Source organism: Chiloscyllium punctatum, chromosome 7 (genome assembly GCF_047496795.1).
Source record: "Chiloscyllium punctatum isolate Juve2018m chromosome 7, sChiPun1.3, whole genome shotgun sequence".
NCBI classification, from domain to species: domain Eukaryota; kingdom Metazoa; phylum Chordata; class Chondrichthyes; order Orectolobiformes; family Hemiscylliidae; genus Chiloscyllium; species Chiloscyllium punctatum.
The window spans coordinates 94,968,267-94,987,834 of NC_092745.1; the positions used below are offsets into that span (position 1 = coordinate 94,968,267).

At 43.5% G+C, this 19,568-nt stretch overlaps 1 protein-coding gene across 1 annotated transcript in view; it reads left to right on the top strand.

The window, feature by feature from the left end:
- The first annotated feature begins 10,008 nt into the window (after positions 1-10,008).
- Positions 10,009-19,568, top strand: part of ipp (intracisternal A particle-promoted polypeptide) — a 28,712-nt gene continuing 19,152 nt past the window's right edge. The window contains exon 1 of the mRNA XM_072574358.1: positions 10,009-10,718. Within this exon, the coding sequence (XP_072430459.1) occupies positions 10,397-10,718 (322 nt within the window). The 5' untranslated portion in view covers positions 10,009-10,396. The remainder of the gene's footprint in view (positions 10,719-19,568) is intronic.

Sequence of the window (19,568 nt, forward strand, 5' to 3'; positions counted from 1 at the left end):
ACCACCTCATATATCGCACCATCTTCAGCCCTTCAAACTTGCATGACAACTCACCTCATATCCAAGCTAATACTGAGATAGATCACACTAGATTTTCGATAGGATAATTCATAAATACTGGGCTTGACTTGTAATTGTTTTGACAACTAAAATAACTCTTTGTTGACATTTCCCAAAGTGCTATCATTTTGTCATTATTAATACTTGTCTGCTTACCACAACCTGTAGCTATCTCAGCAATGGATCCAAGTTCACAGTTTGATTGAAAGTTCAAAGAGATCATTAAAGATTTACCCATTTTTCTCAGTGTAATGAAGCAAGCCTGCTTGTTTTCATAAGTGAATAAGTACTTGAGGTGAAAATATTTTGACTTTTTTAGGAATGGAACTTTCCTTTCACTACAGTAAAGGCTGTTCAAATGCAACTCACATGAACCCTGGATCAGGAAAAATTTATATTGCTCATAAGATCATGAGTTAAATCAATTATAATCTGCTTTAAAAACTTACATTTGAATAATTAAACGGGCCAACATTTACTGCCCATCTCTAGTGACCCTTGAGAAGATGGTGCCCTTTCTGAACAGATGCAGTCCATTGGCAGACGTGATTTGGATGTGAGCATAAAAGTTAGTAAGTTTGCTAATGACACCAAAATTGGAGGTGTAATGGAAAGCGAAGAAGGTTACCTCAGAGTACAATGGGATCTTGATCAGATGGGCCAATGGGCTGAGAAGTGGCAGATGGAGTTTAATTTAGGTAAATGTAAGGTGCCGCATTTTGGGAAAGCAAATCTTAGCAGGACTTAAACTCTTAATGGTAAGGTCCTATGGAGTGTTGCTGAACAAAGAGATGTTGGAATGCAGGTTCCTTGAAAATGGAGTTGCAGGTAGATAGAATAGCGAAGAAGGTGTTTGGTATGCTTTCCTTTATTGGTCAGAGTATTGAGTACAGGAGTTGGGAGGTCATGTTGCGACTGTACAGGACATTGGTTAGGGCACTGTTGGAATATTGCATGCAATTCTGGTCTCCTTCTTATCTGAAAGATGTTGTGAAACTTGAGAGGGTTCAGAAAAGACTTACTAGGATGTTGCCAGGGTTGGAGGATTTGAGCAATAGGGAGAGGTTGAATAGGCTGGGGCTGTTTTCCCTGGAGGGTCAGAGGCTGAGGGGTGACCTTACAGAGGTTTATAAAATCATGAGGGACATGGTTAGAATAAATAGACAAAGTCTTTTCCTTGGGGTCGGAGAGTCCAGAATTAGAGGACATAGGTTTAGGGTGAGAGGGGAAAGAAATAAAAGAGACCTAAAGGGCAACTTTTTCACTCAGAGGGTAGTACATGTATGGAATAAGCTGCCAGAGGAAGTGGTGGAGGTTAGTACAATTGCAATATTTAAAAGGCATCTGGATGGGTATATGAATAGGAAGGGTTCGGAGGGATATGGTCCAGGTGCCAACAGGTAGGACTAGATTGGGTTAGGATATCTGGTCGGCATGGACAAGTTGGACCAAAGGGTCTGTTTCCATGCTATACATCTCTATGACTCTAATTGGTGCATCTGCAACTACATTGAAAATTTACACATTTTTATTTTTCTCTGTATTATGGTGTGTACCATTGTTTTATGGATCCAGAAACTGAAAGTTTCACCAAGGTTTTTATTCAGAAATGGGACATTGCCCTAAACCTTCTGGCTCACCTTACATGCTGAAATATACTGTACCACACTAATTACATTTGCAAATGGAAAATTCTACATTGCAACCTGACATATCTGAAGAAGAGTCTGTGGACTTGAAACGTTAAAGCTGTTTCTGTCTTTCTGCAGATGCTGCCAGGCCTGCTCAATTTCCCCAGCACCTTCTGCTTTTACTTCAGATCTCTGGCATTCACAATAATTTGCTTTTATTATCCTATATTACTCCCTGATGTCTGAAGATGAGCAAAAACCTGAGAACATTCACTCTTCTCTAATATTCAAACCCAACATATTTCTTTCTAAAAAGGTAACACTGCGTTGGAGTCCCAAAAATGGCTATGCCCAACAAACTATTTATAATTTCAGTTCCGTTTTCCCAAGTTTCAATCACATTTTCAATCAAATATGTCTCCAGTTCTTTATTTGAATTAATTAACATACAATTTAAAATTTAAATATATTTAAATTATGGAGGTTTTCACTTTGCCACAGATTATCAGAACGGTTTTTATCACATTATATAATGTTTAAAATATAACAGAAATGCTAACTCCAAATATACATATCTACTGTAATGAAGTCTACACTGAGATATTTAAACTAAGTGACTGAGAACAGGTTCCAGGAAGAGATCAGTGAATGGAAAGAAAAGCAATGAAGATATTGGAATGGTAATTTAACTGAAATGGTAATCCAAAGTCCAAATTGAATGGTCTGAGTACAAATGTGGGTGGAAACTAAATTGATCAAATCTGGACTATAAAGCTAATCTCATTAATGGTGATCATGAGAATTGTTATTGCAAATTGTAAAAACTTAGTGGCATTCATTAATTATGTTGGGAGAAAGTGAGGACTGCAGATGCTGGAGAGTCAAGTTGAAAAGTGTGGTAATGGAAAAGCACAGGAGGTCAGACAGCATCCAAGGAGTAAGACAGTCAATGTTTCAGGCATAAGTGAAACATCAATTCTCCTGCTCCTTGGATGCTGCCTGACCTGCTGGGCTTTTCCACTCATTAATTATGTTGCTAAACTGCTTCCATAAACTGAGTTTATGGTGTAAGATGTATTTCAAACAGGTATTGTTTATAGTGCCTTCATTCACTGAAGGAATTTAAAAAATTCATTTGTGGATCTTGAGCGTCGCTGGCTGACCAGCATTGATAGCCCACCCCGATTTGCCCTTGAGAAGGTGGTGGTGAGCTGCCTTCTTAAATCGCTGCAGTCCACTTGCTGTGGGATGACCCACAATGCTGGTAGGGATGAAATTCCAGGATTTGGACCCAACGACTGTGAAGGAATGGCAGTATATTTCCAAGGCAGGGTGGTGAGTGGCTTGCAGGGGAACTTGCAGGTGGTTGTGTTCCCAAGTACTTGCTGCCCTTGTTCTTCTAGATGGAAGTAGTCATGGGTTTAGAAGGTGCTGTCGAAGGATCTGTGGTGAATTTCTGCAGTGCATCCCACAGATAGTACACACTGCTGCTACTGAGCGTTGGTGGTGGAGGGATTGAATGTTTGTAGATGTGTTGCCAAACAAGCAGGTGATTTTGTCCTGGATGGTGTCAAGCTTCTTGAGTGTTGTTGGATTGCACCCAACCAGGCAAGTGGGGTGTGTTCCATCACACTCCTGACTTGTGCCTTGTAGATGGTGGATAGATTTTGGGATGTCAGGAGGTGAGTTACTTACTGCAGTATCCCTAGTCTCTGACTTGCTCTTATAGCCATTATGTTTATATGATGAGTCCAGTTGAGTTCCTCTAATTGAGTATTGTGGAACAGATTAATCAGACTGTAAAATGAAAGAAATTTTCACCCGTCAAACCAAATCTAGCACAGGTCATGGTGTAAATTAGTAACCATGTTACCAAGCTGTCCAATAAAAATCGGCACATCCTTGGATTTCATAATACACCCTTGACCAAATTCAGTAGAAAGCTTATCTGTTCATAATCTAACTGGAAGTTGAACTTTGTTGTTTCTTTCCCAAACTTGGCTTTTGTTGGATCTCTGTCTCAGACACACAAATAATCATTTGGTCATGGACAACTTAAGTGTTACTGAAAAAGGGCACATTTTATTGAAATTGTTTGTCTTACATTCATGAGGGCATTCTGCAAGAAAATAAATTCTACAATTGGACAACATGTACAAGATAATAGTGTATGTGTGAAGAATTACACAGACAGCCTACTAGCTGAGCGTTTCAGAGAACATCTCCAGGACACTGACACCAACCAACCCCACCGCCCCAATGCCGAACACTTCAACTCTCCCTCCCACTCTGCCGAGGACATGCAGGTCCTGGGCGTCCTCCATCGCTACTCCCTTACCAAACAGTGCCTGGAGGAAGAACGCCTCATCTTCTACCTCGGGACCCTCCAACCCCATGGCATCAATGTGGATTTCAACAGTTTCCTCATTTTCCCTCCCCCAATTTATCCCAGTTCCAATCTTCCAACTCAGCACTGCCCTCATGACTTGTCCAAACTGTCCATCTTCCTTCCCACCTATCAACTCCACTCTCCTCTCCAACCTATCACCATTACCCCCACCTCCATCCACCTATCACACTCTCAGCTACCTTCTCCCTACCCCCACCCCCCCTCCCATTTATCTCTCCACAACCGAGCCTCCTAACCTCATTCTTGATGAAGGGCTCCTGCCCGAAACATCAATTTTCATGTTCCTCAGATGCTGCCTGACCTGCTATGCTTTTCCAGCAACATACTCTCGACTCTAATCTCCAGGGTGTGCAGTTCTCACTTTCGCCTAGTCATTTAGGATTGTCAGTATGACATACTGGTTATTATGGTTCAAGAAGGATGAGGTACCGCAGCATTTAAAATATCAAGTGTTTATTAAGAAGGTATTCACAGACTAAATTGTTTCTCTCCAGATGGCCAATGATATCATTACGTCATGTGATGGACTCTTAAAGTGACGGTTGAACATACATAACCACACAACACTGGTATACATTAATACACATGGCCCAGTTTTTTGTAGACATAAAGAATATCTATACACAGTACGCTTGTTTCAACTCATCGAAACAATTGAAAGCTATTCATTGGTTCATTTCTCAAGGCAATGCCTCATTTAAAGTTTAATAAAGCATAACTATCAATTGTCTTTCAGTGTTAATGGGTGCATTCTTCATGGCAACACCTCTATCAAACAGCATGTTCTTCTCATGCAGTGTAAAGATTGATATTCCCTAGGAATTTGTATTCTTGCCAATTGTCCTGATGAGTACAACATGAAAATATTTGACAAAATGTGTATTTTTTTCATCAATATTCAAGTTAGGTACTACCAAATGACTATTTGTGAAAAATCACCAAACCAAAACTTCAGATTGGAAAGCTCATAACGAATGAACCTTTCCAACTTCTTAGACGAAAAGGCAATTACAACTCACATTTATATAATACTCTGAAATAGAAAGTGCTTTATGTTGTATAATATAGGTGCAAGGCTCTTGTTTTCTCTTGTTTTGTCGGTTAAAGTAGAAACATTAGCAAAGGAAGCAAGCCAATTTGGACAGTGGAGGAGTTTAGCAAGGAAATTTGAAGCCAGGGCTTAGATCAATGAACATCCATGCACATCAATAGTGGAGTGAATGAACATTCTGTCTGAGTTGCACTGTTCCTTCACTACCTACACTTCAGCATTTTCTGACCAAAATACTCAAAACAGAAAATTGTGGACAGGGGTGAATTGTGTTACTTCCCTATGAAAGATGCATATTGCTGGTTTGACCTCTTCCTTTTTTATTCATTCACTGAATGAGGGTATTGCTGTCTAGGCCAGCATTTATTACTGATCCCTAATTACCCAGAGGGCAATTATGAGTCAACCACATTGTTATGAGTCAGGAGTCACAAAGGACATTAGTAAACCAGATGGGCTTTTCCCAACCATTAACCATGGTCAATATTAGATACTTAATTTCAGACTTTTTAATTGAATTCCAATTTCATCATCTGCCATGGCGGGGTCTGAACCCCTGTCCCCAGAACATTACCTGGGTCTCTGGATTAACAGTCTGGCACTAATACGAATTACTATCCCCAATATTGTGCTTCAATAAAGATCTTTCAATCTGATTGGTAAAATTCATAAACAATGGTTGCCAACTTCATATAGTTGCTATAAGCAGCTTTCAGCTAATTTATACTGCAAGTTGCAAGTAAAGATCACAGATTCAAAATGCCATGTATGTCAAACGTCATTCCTTTACTAAATAAAACCCAAAAGATCTGTGGATGCTATGAATCCAAAATGAAATCAGAAGTTGCTGGAAAAGCTCAGCAGGTCTGGCTGGTAGTATCTGTGAAGTGAAATCAAGAGTTAACGTTTCAGATCCAGTGACGCTTCCTCAGAACTGATGGTAAATTGGAAAATGTCAGTTTACACGCAGAAGATAGGGTGGGAGGAGGAGGAAGGGGTAAATGATAGGTAGGGAATAGAGCCCAAAGAGAGAGAAGAGCAGTTGGACATAGGAGTGGGTAACGATCTTGCTAGCACAGCAAATACCAGTTAATGGAAACTGTTAGTGCCTAACAATATGTAGTACGTAATGACAGACGATGTGATAACAAGGTGTGGGGTTGGGGGCAAGGTCATGGCAAAGTTCAGGCCCAAAAATATTAAACTTAATATTGAGTCCGGAGGGTTCAGGGTCCCCTTCCTTGACATCTCTGTTTCCATTTCTGGGCATAAACTGGTCACAAATATCTACAACAAACCCACTGACTCCCAGCTACCTGGACTATACATCCTTGCACCATTTTCTGTAAAAACTCCATTCCAACCTCCCAGTTCGACCGTCTCTGTTACATATGTTCGAATGAGACGAATTTCAACAAGAGAACCTCCGGATTGTCCATCTTCTTCCTCAACCAAGGATTCCCCAGCACCATTTTAGAGAGGGCTGTCAACCAGGTCCAACCTATCTCCTGCACTTTTGCCCTCACCCACTCTTCCCTCCTGCAACAGCAATAGGTTCTCCCTTTTCCTAACCTACCTTCCACCAGCATCCACATCCACAAAATCATCAGCCGCCATTTTTGCCACCTCCATTGAGATGCTACTACCAGACACATATTCCTCTCCCCTCCCTTGTCTGCCTTCCACAGGGACCATTCCCTTCAGGACACCCCGGTCCATTCATCCGTCACTCCCAACACTTCCTCCACAGCCCCACAGCACCTTCCCCTGCAACCACTGAAGTTGTAACATCTGCCCATTTACCTCCTCACTGTCCAAGGGCCGAAACAAACTTTCCAGGAGAAGCAGCACTTTACCTGCACTTCATGTAATCTGGTCTATTGAATTCACTGCTCACAACGTGGTCTTCTCTACATTGGGGAAACCAAGCATAGACTGGGGGACCACTTTGCAGAACACCTATATTCTGTCCGCAAAAAAGGCCGCTTCCATTTGCTTGTCACTTTAACACACCACCCTGTTCCCTGGCCAACTTCTCTCTCTCTCTCAGGCTTAGTGCAGAGTTGGAAGAACAACATCTCATTTTCCACTTGGGGACCCTGCAGCCCTCCGGACTCAATATCTTGTTCAATAATTTGAGGGCCTGAACTCTCCCATGTTGTAGCCCCAACCCCACACACCAGCCCCTGTTATCACAGAGTCTGCCATTATTATACACTACATATTGTTAGCCACTAACAATCTCCACTAACATTTATTCACTCTCCTGGCCAAATTGCTATTCACTTTTTTTGTCTGTCCAATCATTCTTCTCTTTCTTTGGGCTCTATCTCCACCTTTTTTGTTACTTATTCCCCCTCCTCCCCAGCCAATCGTCTGCATATAAAACAAAATTTTCTTTTCTCATTTTCTTCATATCAGAGGGGTGGCCAAGATGCATATGTGTCCCATTTATGCCTGTCTCTTCATGGGGTACATGGAACATTCCTTGTTCCAGTCCTATTCCAGCCCCCACCCACAACCCTATCTCTGATAAATCAATGATTTCATCGGTGCTACTTAAAATAACTCTGAGGAAGGTTACCGGACACAAAACGTTAACTTTGATTTCTCTTCAGATGCTAGGTAAAAACAATAACTGCAGATGCTGGAAACCAGATTCTGGAGTAGAATGGTGCTGGAAAAGCACAGCAGTTCAGGCAGCATCCGAGGAGCAAGAAAATTGCATTTCGGGCAAAAGCCCTTCATCAGGAATACCGATGAAGGGCTTTTGCCCGAAATGTTGATTTTCTTGCTCCTCGGATGCTGCCTGAACTGCTGTGCTTTTCCAGCACCCTTCACAGATGCTGCCAGACCTGCTGAGCTGATGCTGCAACTTCTGTTTTGATTGGTATTCCTTCACTGACTGCATAATCTGAGTAATTGTGTTTGTTGATATTACAGAGTAATGGAAACAGGTTTAAACTTTTTTTATGAAGAGCTTATAACAGCAGCGATAAACACAAGGATTTGGCTTCCTTGAACAATAACAAAACATGTCGATGTTAAATACTTATAAATTAATCTTGATACTAATTGTTGCCAAATACAATTATTACATTGATGATGTCCCTACCCACCCCATTCTATTATTTCATTTGACATGTTGAAATATGCCATATCACTTGCCCTTCACTGCTCCCTAGAACATCTTGACACCAAGAACTGCTACGTAAGGATCCTATTCATTGACTACAGGTCAGCCTTGCCAGCAAAACCAAGGACTTCATTATTGACTTTCGGCAGGATGTTACTCATGCCCCTCAACATATTAACAGCACAGAGATGGAACGAATGGAGACTGTCAAGATCTGGGAGTGGTCATCCACAACAAGCTTTCTTGGACTCTTCATGTGGATGCATTGGTTACAAAGGCCAAACAACGTCTCTTCTTCCTCAGGCAGCTGAGGAAATTTGGCATGATGGCGAATACCCTTGCCAACTTTTATAGGTGTGCCCTCGAGAGCATTCTGTCTGGATGTATCGCTTACCTGGTGTGGCAACTGTACCATTCAAAATCGGAGATGGTTACAGAGGGTGGTGAACTTGGTCCGGACAATCACAAAGGCCAACCTCCCGCTGCCAGCATTCTCAAAGATCCATCCCACCCTGGCAATGTTGTTCTACAACCTCTACCATCGGGGAGAAGGAACTGAAGTCTAAACATATGCACCAGCCGGTTACATACAATTTCTACCCTATTGTTGTTAGAATACTGAATGGACCTACAAACTCTTAACATTCACCTGTACTTGTGTTTTTGTTTTGGCCACTGCTTACCTATTATTTACTATCTATGCTACTTAACTCTGTGATCTGTCTGTACTGCTCACAAGACAAAACTTTTCACTGTGCCTCAGTATACGTGAAAAATAATTCAATATGTTGAATAATTGTCAACAGTCTGCCACAACCTGCACCCTCTTGACCGACACTTACCCTGGTCCAACAAGCAGCACTTACTTTGTAACACACCCTGAGTTCGCAATACTTATATTTGGAGATGATGAATCTACAAATCAATGTAATCCTTACGTTGTGGTACACAATCTGTTTTATTTGTTTTGATAGCTTTGAACGTCACACAGATACAAAACATCCTGACAAATAAAATAATTCTTTGAACACTGCAATTCACGTATTGCAAAATTAACTTATTTCGCTCCTGACCTCTAACAGTTCCGGTTCGATTCGATGCGGTTTATGTTTACATGATGGCGAAACGATAGCGCCTCCTATCGTCCCGGAGGACTCCAACCCGCACCGCCCCCCCGTCTGTCCCGGAGGACTCCAACCAGCACCGCCCCCGTCTGTCCCGGAGGACTCCAACCCGCACCGCCCCCGTCTGTCCCGGAGGACTCCAACCAGCACCGCCCCCGTCTGTCCCGGAGGACTCCAACCAGCACCGCCCCCGTCTGTCCCGGAGGACTCCAACCAGCACCGCCCCCGTCTGTCCCGGAGGACTCCAACCAGCACCGCCCCCCGTCTGTCCCGGAGGACTCTAACCCGCACCGCCCCCCGTCTGTCCCGGAGGACTCCAACCAGCACCGCCCCCGTCTGTCCCGGAGGACTCCAACCAGCACCGCCCCCGTCTGTCCCGGAGGACTCTAACCCGCACCGCCCCCCGTCTGTCCCGGAGGACTCTAACCCGCACCGCCCCCCCCGTCTGTCCCGGAGGACTCCAACCAGCACCGCCCCCCGTCTGTCCCGGAGGACTCTAACCAGCACCGCCCCCCCGTCTGTCCCGGAGGACTCTAACCAGCACCGCCCCCCCTCCCTGTCCCGGAGGACTCCAACCAGCACCGCCCCCCGTCTGTCCCGGAGGACTCTAACCCGCACCGCCCCCCGTCTGTCCCGGAAGCCTCCACCACCCTCCCCTCCATCAACCCCGGAGGACTCCACCACGTAGTGCCCCCTTCTGTCCTGGAGGACTCCGCGCTGCACTGGTCTGTCGCGGTGTCCTCCTTCCCCCCCAGCCCCCACCCGCAGAAGCCGGGGCGGACTCGGCCCCTCCCACCAGCCGTGACGGAACCCGCCATGCGGGGCTCGATTAGTCCTCCTGTTAGGGGAGATAAGCCGATGACGGTGAGCGGAGTCGGCTCGGTGCGGTGCTCGGGCAGAGCGATGGTGTGTGAGGAGTTTCCCACCGTCTGACAGCTCCTGGGGGGGGGGGGTCGGCGGTGCCTGTTGCCAGGTAACGGAGCGATGGCCCATTGCGTCCCCCCGAGGGCGGGCCCAGGCCCGGGCCCGGGCCCGGGCTGTGAGGCGGCGCGGTCAGCCTGTGATAAACACGCCCGGCTCCTGCTCGCCCAGATAAACCGCATGAGGGGCCGGGCTGATTTCTGCGACGTGCAGCTGCAGGTGGAGGAGCAGCTCTTCAGCGTCCACAAGCTGGTCCTGGCCGCTAGCAGCCCGTATTTCGCGGTGCTGTTCGCAGGAGGGATGCAGGAAACCAGCAAAAGTCTCATCCAGATCCACGGTATCGAGGCAGAAACCTTCCGCTTACTCCTGGAGTTTATCTACACGGGTAACTGTCCGCGGGAATCCTGTTATTTCTTCAAGGACCAAAATAAATTTCAACGGGAATAAAACCCTGGACCGGGGGGGGGGGGGGGATCTATTTGTAAGAGGAAGAAGAGTGTTGGAGTGTTGTGCTGGCAACATCCGAGGAGCAGGAGAATCGACGTTTCAGGCACAACCCCTTCATCAGGAATGGTCCAAAGTGAAGTCCTGTTTCCAAACTTTTGAAGTAACTCCACAAAGACTTGTATCCTGTCAACAAGTCACTTTTATTTAAATGTACATAGTGCATGACACCAGCAGAGCTCTGAGTGAGCAGAATCTCTGACATTCCTCTTTTTTTTATTTTCTTACCACGTGTGCCAGCCTACCCATGCCCTGTTGTAGTTCAGAGCATCATTCGTGTTTTCTGCCGCACCTCCAGGTTCAAAGTTGAATTAACTCCACGGAGACCGGTACCCCATCACCAAGTCCCCCTCTTTTTACACATGGAGGGTCCCTGACACTGACCCAGCTCCCTCAGAGCCAGCTCTCAGAGTGAAAAGAACACCCCAACACTTAGTTTTTTATTCATAGAACCCCTGACCCTCCTGTTCATTTTTTTTTCTTGTGTGTGCAGGTGTGAGTCACAGTGAGAGACACAAGATGTATGAATCTTTATTCAAATTTCCACCACCAGGAAGAAGACATTCTTTTTTTTTAAACAATCAAGAGAAGAGTCCTTGACACTGGTCCAGCTCCCTCAAGAGCCAGCTGTCAGAGTGACCAGAACCTCTAACACTCCTTCCTGTCTTTTTTCCCCTCCCACACTACCGCCTAACTGTGGTCATGTTTATTTTTTCCCCCAGCACCCAGGTTGTGAGTGCGCAAGTGTGAGACACAGTGAAAGACACAAGGTGCATGAATCTTTATTCAAATTTCCACTACCAGGAAGAAAAGAAACACCCAAGTGGCCTGTGACAAGCTATTTATTAACCAATTACAAAAGAGTTTACAGAAGAACAGTTAACATTTGCAGCTGTATACAACAGCAATTTTACAAGGGAGAGGAGCAGCAAAGCCAGTCCCCAAACCCTACTGTTCAACCAGTTTACAGGGAAATGAGGACAAACCCTAACTCCCAGTTTCAAATATGAAAAGACATTGACAATGACATTTATACGTGAGACAATCCTGTTCCATAAAAACCGTGCATGCGATAGAGACCCAGCAAGGCCCCATCACTCCCACCTTCTGGCCACTCTAAGGCAGCCCGCCCTGACGCACCTTCCGGCTCTCTCTCCACCCCATGCCCCTTCCAGTTCTCGGTCAGTCCTGACACACCTTTCAACCTCCTCTAGGACGGCCTGCCCTGGTACCTACCTGGGGTGACAGCGGTCAGGATAGCCTACTCACCTTCCGGCTTCACTAACCACCCTCAGCACCTTTCAACCACCTCTAGGACTGCCTGCTCCGATACCCGCCTGGGGTGACAGCGCTGAGGATGGCTACCTGCCTTCTGGCTATGTCTGTCAGCCAGGGCCTCCTGATTAGACCAGGTTAACAACTCTAAATCAGGGTTTGCATATTCTATGAGATGCATTTCACTGACCTGTCCTAGTCACTGCATCCCTCTGCCTCTAAGTCCTGGAACAAAGGCCCATTCTTTTTCCTGTAGCTTCTTCCTGTGGCATTTTTGTGCCAGGTCCGGTTCCTCAGACAGTACCGCAGACACTGGTGATGTGTACTGGACAGTACTTCACCACTTGCACCCAGAGCATTTCAGTTGAACCTCATCTTCAGGCAGTAATGGTGTTGAGGCTGTGACGTCTGCAGTGTCCATCTTGTCCTGATTTCTTGAATGCTAGGTGGGGTGGGAGGGGCATTAGTGTAATGGTTCTGAGAGCCTTTCCAGATGTTCTGAGAGGCTAAATATGTTTTGCTCCTACCCTGTATTTTGTGAGGTTGCAGTCTTCATGTGGTCCACATGCTTGTTGAGGACCACTTCACCTACCTGAACTTTGACCTCGTGTCAGCTGTGCCTCTTACCCATGCAGGACCATTCCCATGGTTTCGACCCCAAACTTCATCCCCTGACAAAAGTGCCTTTCTTGTTGAGAGGAGTCTTGTGTCCAGCATTGGTGTTCTTGATTCTGTTTCTTTAAATCTGCCTTCGTAGTGTTAACCCCTGAGTTAATTAAACCAAACACCCTGAAAACCTCATGTCTCCTCACAATGTGTTAAAATATGAGTGACAGAAAACTCCAAAATTCCACTATTTCAAGAAAAATAACAATTTATTTTATTAATTCTAATCATGAACACTAAACAACAGCTATTCACAAATCCAAACCCTCCCTTTTCTTAACTACTTACTTTCTGACCCCAATGCCATAAAAATAGGCTGTTCTAATAATACACTTGTTAAACATTAACTTAATGTAATGTCATGATCACACAGTTTCTGTCTTGTCTGCTGTCTTCAATCTTCCAGCTTCTGATCTCCCTGGGTTGTCATCTTTTTTGCTGCGAGTATGTTTTACATGAAAAGGTACCTTTGATAGGGATTCCCTAACATATTGCTCTCGTTTCTTTGAGAGCATCAAGTTAGATGGGCAATTATCTGTCCGACTCGACAGCATTTTCTCCCTGATCAATGGCATTTGCTCTCTGAACAATTTTCAAAATGCCAATGTTTTGTTTAATACTCCAATGACACATCTGGGTGGCAAAACAATAAAATTCACATTCCGTTGGATTTTAATATCCTGGGTGTAATTTAAAGTGATTGGTTAAATTCGAATTGTTCTCAAAACAGCACCAAAACTCATTTAACAGCTATTTGCTAAGTGCATTTATTTTGGAATAGTTCGTCTCCCAGCCTTTCCATTTGGGCAGCTGAGCCTGCTCTTCAAATTTACTTCAAAATTCAGAAAACACTTTCTGTTTTAAAGAGAACATACATGCTTTTGACTTCGTAACATACGTTTGCCAAACCATTGGATGATGGATAGTATGGAGCTGTCTTCCCTTGAATGTGAGGAAGCAGCTGTCAGCAATGTTTGTCCTTGCTGGCACTCTGGGCACTGCCCCACCAACATGATTATGTTGGCGTTCAATCCTGGCCACTAAACTTCTTGTTGATCTTCACAATTGGTAGGACCAGTGCTGCTCATTACACAAACTGTACTAGTTGGATGATTCCTTCGCTTTCCAGCCTCCTGATTTTACCTCTACATTTGCATGTGGCAAGTGGCACTAGGTGGGCCTTGCAGAATTGTGGAATTGCTTCTTGGTCAACATGTAAGGTGGCCTTGGCCCTTTTGATAGTCCCAAGAGATGCCTGAAAAATTCTGGGTATTTAATTCAGACTTCACTCAGGTAGCCATTTTCTAATTGAAAAATGTTGAGGCAATCAAGTTGAATCTTTCTCAGCCAGTTTCGTCCACTGAAGCTTGGATCTGAGCCATTTACAGCAAGCAGTGGTAACTGAACTAATTGCTTCTCGTGAGATCAGTGCCAAAGTCATACCCTTAATCTTTAGGGGATCCCAGGTATGGGTTCTCAGCCGGCTGAGGTCTTGCACAAACTTAAGGATTGGAGTAAATTCTGGTAAAGACTGGTTCTGCAGTCACTGCTACAGCTGTGCTACTATCGACCTCCCTTAGACCGGATGACCATTTAACCAGATGTTTATTTTGCTCGGTTCTGATTTGGAGGTTGTTAAGCAACTTAACTGTTCCAAACCAGCTGTAGACAGACATTCCAGGGTGTGCACTCTCCTAACCTATAAATTCTTTTACTCAATTCAGGCCTAGTTGGATACTCTTTCTATCTAGAATCCACATACCAACAGCAACTACAGTGGCCTGTCAGCTCATATATTTGAGAAAATTTTAACACTTTGGCTGAGGCTTGGCTTTGTTTTGGGCTTTTGCTGTGGGCTGACCAAGAGTCCCTCTGTTCCAGATATGTCCTGATTGGGACAGTGCAATAACTTTCACTTGAGTGGTGTTTCCCAAGCTCAGTCACCCTGGCGAGGGTGTCCACTTTCGTCAGAATATCTGGTAACTCAAACTCCACTAGCTACATTTTCTAATGACAAAGCCAGTTGTGTGCCTGTTTAAAGTCCAGTTCAGTTTCAACTGGTAGGCAGTTTTGCATGGTCACGTCATCAACCCCACACACCAAACGGCATCTCACTTATGGTTAAACCGAAACACATGCCTCTGCCAGTCATCTTACCCTACTCAAAAATCGTGAAGTGAATTCATCTCATTCTCAAACTGCCGAGTAAAATCAATAGCACCTCTGAATTAGAGGAGGCTTGAGTTTGTAATATTCCTTAGCTAAATCCATCACCTCTTCAAAGGTTTTAGTGTTTGATGCCTCAAGGAATGTTAGGCTCCAAATAACTGAAAAAGCTGCAGGTCCACAAGCAGTCAGGTGAATTACTCGTTGCTTTTTGTCCACCTTAATGCCGTTTGCCCTGAAAGAAGACTGCATTCTTTCCACAGGCTGAGCCAATCTTCGACAATAAGATGAAACTAATCAAGCTTACCAACAGCATGATGTCAGAAATGTTTACCTTAACTCAAAGTCAATTGTTGCGAGCGAATCTCTTCAGGGGCGTGCTTTCTCATCATCACTGAAATAACTCCACGAAGGCTGGTATCCTGTTATCAAGTCACCCTTTATTTACATGTGTATAGCACATGACACCGACCCAGCTAGCTCCGAGAGTGAGCAGGATCCCTGATATTCCTGTTTATATCTTTCAGCCTGTTCTCCCTGATTGGACCAGATTAAAACCACGGTCAGGGAACTCATGGTCTATGAGATCCACCTGGCTGATCGCATTCCAATCATGACAACTTTAAGATCACTTTTTTAACCAAGCTTTGGGCCATCTAACATCTCTTTAAATGATTCTACACTTTTTACTGATGAAGAGGTTATGCATGAAATGTCGACTCTCCTGCTCCTCGGATACTGCCTGACGTGCTGTCCTTTTCCAGCACCACACGTTTTGACTCTGATCTTCAGCATCTGCAGTCCCTTCTTTCTTCTAATCCTTTTATATTTGACATTCACTGTAAAGAACCTTGGCACTTATTCTGAATTGGAGAGACTATATAAATGTAAATTGTTGAAACACAATTTACAAACACATTTTGTCCTAGTTTCTTAGTTGAAGGGCCTGTTGTACACCAAAAGTTTTAATCTATATTTTCTCTTTACAACTGTTCTTTTTACCACTGCTGAAGGAAGAGATTTTTGCTAACCATATTCTGTCGATAAATTAATTACACATGCAGCTAGATTTTCAAGATTTATTGTCTCAAAACTTAAGTAACACAAAATTACCAAATTAAAATTAAATTTAGTTAGAATTAATTTAATGAATCTGTATATTATGCAGATATGTAAGCAAGTCTTTACGACTTTTATATTTGCCGTAACAAAGGTTGTAAAGCAAGAAAGTTATCTTAAAATTACAGACTAGTTCAAAATGGATATTCTGTCATCCAGACAATGTTATGGAGGTGGAAATATGGGATATAAGTGTTAAGAGGTCAGAAGTTCATGTAGTAGTTGAATATGGTATCAAAATGGTGAAACTGGTGTAAAAGCCTCAGATAGTTCCCAATGAGAGCAATGGATTTGGTAGCTGGAGAAGTGACTCTGTGGTGGACACTGAAAACATTGGCTTCAGTTTTTCTAATATTTAGTTGGATGCAATTTCAGCTCACCCAGTATTGAATGTCGCAGAAGGAGTCTGATAAATGAGCAATAGTGGAGAGGTTGAGAGAGATGGTGATGTAGAGATGGATGCTGTCAGTCACATTAAAAAAAACTAACACATTTAAGATGATATTGCTGCGGAATGGTGTGTAGATGAAAAATAGTTGGGGGGCTAAGGATAGATTCCTGGGGATACCGGAGGTAATGGTCTGGGAGCAGGAAGAGAAGCCAATACAAGTGATTTATTACACTATAATTAGATAACAGTGGAATCAGGTAATAACTATTCCACCCAGCAGGGTGGCGTGGTCAGCTGTATCAAAGCTTGCAGACACGTCAAGTAGGGTAATGAGGGAAGGCTTATCCTTGTCACAGTCACATAAACTACTTTGGAGGGGCGGTGCAGACTTAATGGGTTGAATACCTCAATTTGCACTATTGGGATTATATGACTTTAGAGTGGAAAGCGAGTACAGAGATTTGGTGGCAGTTTGCAAGGATGGTATGTCCAAGGGGTTTTTCTTTCAACTGAAGCATGATGACAGAGTTAGAAGTTAAAAGTGTAATATCTGAAGAGAGAATCATTAACCTTATCACCCAAAACTGGGACCAGGAAGGCTAGTTGTATGGTGAGCAGTTTAGAGGTGAAAGGGTCAAAGGAGCATGATGAACTTGTTTCAAGAAGATGTGTTTTTTTGTTGAAAAAAGAAGTTGGAGTTTTGCATTCAGCCAGAGTCTCATGGTTCCAGACTTCATTTATGGAACAATGCTAGAATAGAGAGACAAGTGCATGTTTTTACACAGAACCTTTAACAAATGAAAATGTACCAGAAATTGATGAGCATTTGCTGTCCTCCACATGAAGACAAAATTCATATTGGTATGAAGGAGCCTAAGCAAAAGCTAGAACTGAGGGTAGAAGAAGTTAAAGTGAAAACTGTGATCCCGTCCCTGACATGAGACTGGTGGTCAGAATTGTTGAAAGTTGGTTCTGTCAGCCACAGGATATCTCTGTAGATGTTCTGAAGATTTTTAAAAACAATTAACCTATTTTTCCTCATCAACCTGTTGAGAGATATTACACACCTCTGGAAGAGGTGGACTTGAACCTGGTCCTTTTGGCCTGGGGTAGGCACACTACCACTGTGCCACAAGAGAACCTTCCACAGATTGCTGTCCTCAATCTAATTATTGTCAGCTGCATCTTCAAATATCTTCCGTTTGTCATCACGTCAGATATGGGATGACTGTAAATTGTGGAATTCCCTTCTTAAGCCTCTCTGATTCCCTAAATGTTTTCCTTCTTTACGATTCTCCTTTTATCTCTTTGATCAAGTCTTTGGCCACCTGCCATTATATCTGCTAAAGTGGTTCAGTGTCAGATACCTTAAAATGCTTTATTTTTAAATTTAAAAATGCAATATAAATACAAGTTGCTGTTGTTATTTCACAATGCTTCAATTCATTTATGACTTATTCAAAAATGAAGCAGTCCATGCCAGCCTTTAACATTATATAATCTGGGCTAACCCATATCAGCTATCTAACATTTACCCAGCTAGGCATATGAGAAGATAACTTCCTGATGAAGTGCTTTTGCCCAAAATGTCGATTTTCCAACTCCTCGGATGCTGCCTGACCTGCTGTGCTTTTTCAACACCACTCATATCTTGACTCTAATCTCCAGCATCTGCAGTACTCACTTCTGCCTATATGCCAAGATAATGCCCATATAAACTTTAAATAGTAGTAACATAACCAAGCCCATAACCAATGTCCACAACAAATGTTGCCAAACAAAGATCTAGGGGTACAGGTGCATGGTTCTTTCAAAGTGGAGTTTCAGGTAGACAGGATAATGAAGAAGGCATTTGGCGTGCTTGTCTTCATTGGTCAGAACATTAAGTTTCGTTAATGTGAATTGACTGACATGATTGACGAATTGACACTGTTTCTAAAGCACAAACTTAAAGTGTGTAACGGTTGTAATGCGATTCTAGCCCCATTAGTTTCAATTGTGCTGCTATTGCTCAATTTACTTGTTTCGTGGGATTGCATGAGAATGGAACTGCCACGTTATAGCAGAACTGACTATAGGAGTTGACATGTCATGTTGTGGCTGTACAGAACATTAGTGAGGCCACTTTTAGATTACTGTGTACAATTCTGGTTGCCTTTCTATAGGATGGATGTTGTTAAACTTGAGAGGGTGCAGAAAAGATTTACAAGGATGTTACCGGGACTGGGAAGGTTTGAGTTATAGGGTGAGATTAGGACTTTTTTCCCTGGAGCATTGGAGGCTGAGGGTGACCTTTTAGAGGTTTATAAAATCATGACGGGCTTGGATATGGTGCATAGCCGAGATTTTTTCCTAGTGTGTGTGGGAGTGCAAAACTAGAGGACAAAGGTTTAATTTGATAGAGGCAAGATTTAAAAAGGAACTGAGGGTTAACATTTTCATACAGAGGGTGGCATGCTTATGGAACGAGCTGCCAGAGGAAGTGGTGGAGGCAGATGCAATTACAACATTTAAAATGCATTTAGATGGGTATATGAATAGGAAGGGTTTAGAGGGATAAGGGCCAAATGCTGGCAAATGGGATGAGGTTAGATTGGAATGTCTGGTTGGTGCGGACGAATTGGACTGAAGGGTCTATTTGGTGTTGTATGGTTCTCTGACTGATCCAACCATGTCAATAGCACGACTACAGGAGTAGAGACAAAGCTGGACTAGTGCTGCCTCAACTCCTGAAGTCTCGGCCACCTGGTTTGCACTCTGACTTGTGGCTTGCATAGATGGGTGCAGTTGAAACAACACTGAATTAGGTTGATTAGAACAAGGATGGAGCAGATTGCTTTATTGGTGCACCAGGAATTGTATTCCTTCATTTAACTCCTGCATCACTAGTACACTTTGCCTGTCATATGCGTGATCAGCAGGAGACTCTGCAGTGACTCATCAGATTACTTTGACTGTAGTTTTCTTCTCTGTGACCCCTATCACCCAAAGTGACAAATGCCAGTGTTAGGGGAATATGGAGCTCTCCAAGTCATCATGCTGATGTGAACACAGATTGTTTCTTCATCTTTGCGTGGTCCAAGTTGAATAACTTCCTTCTCTAACACAATTTCT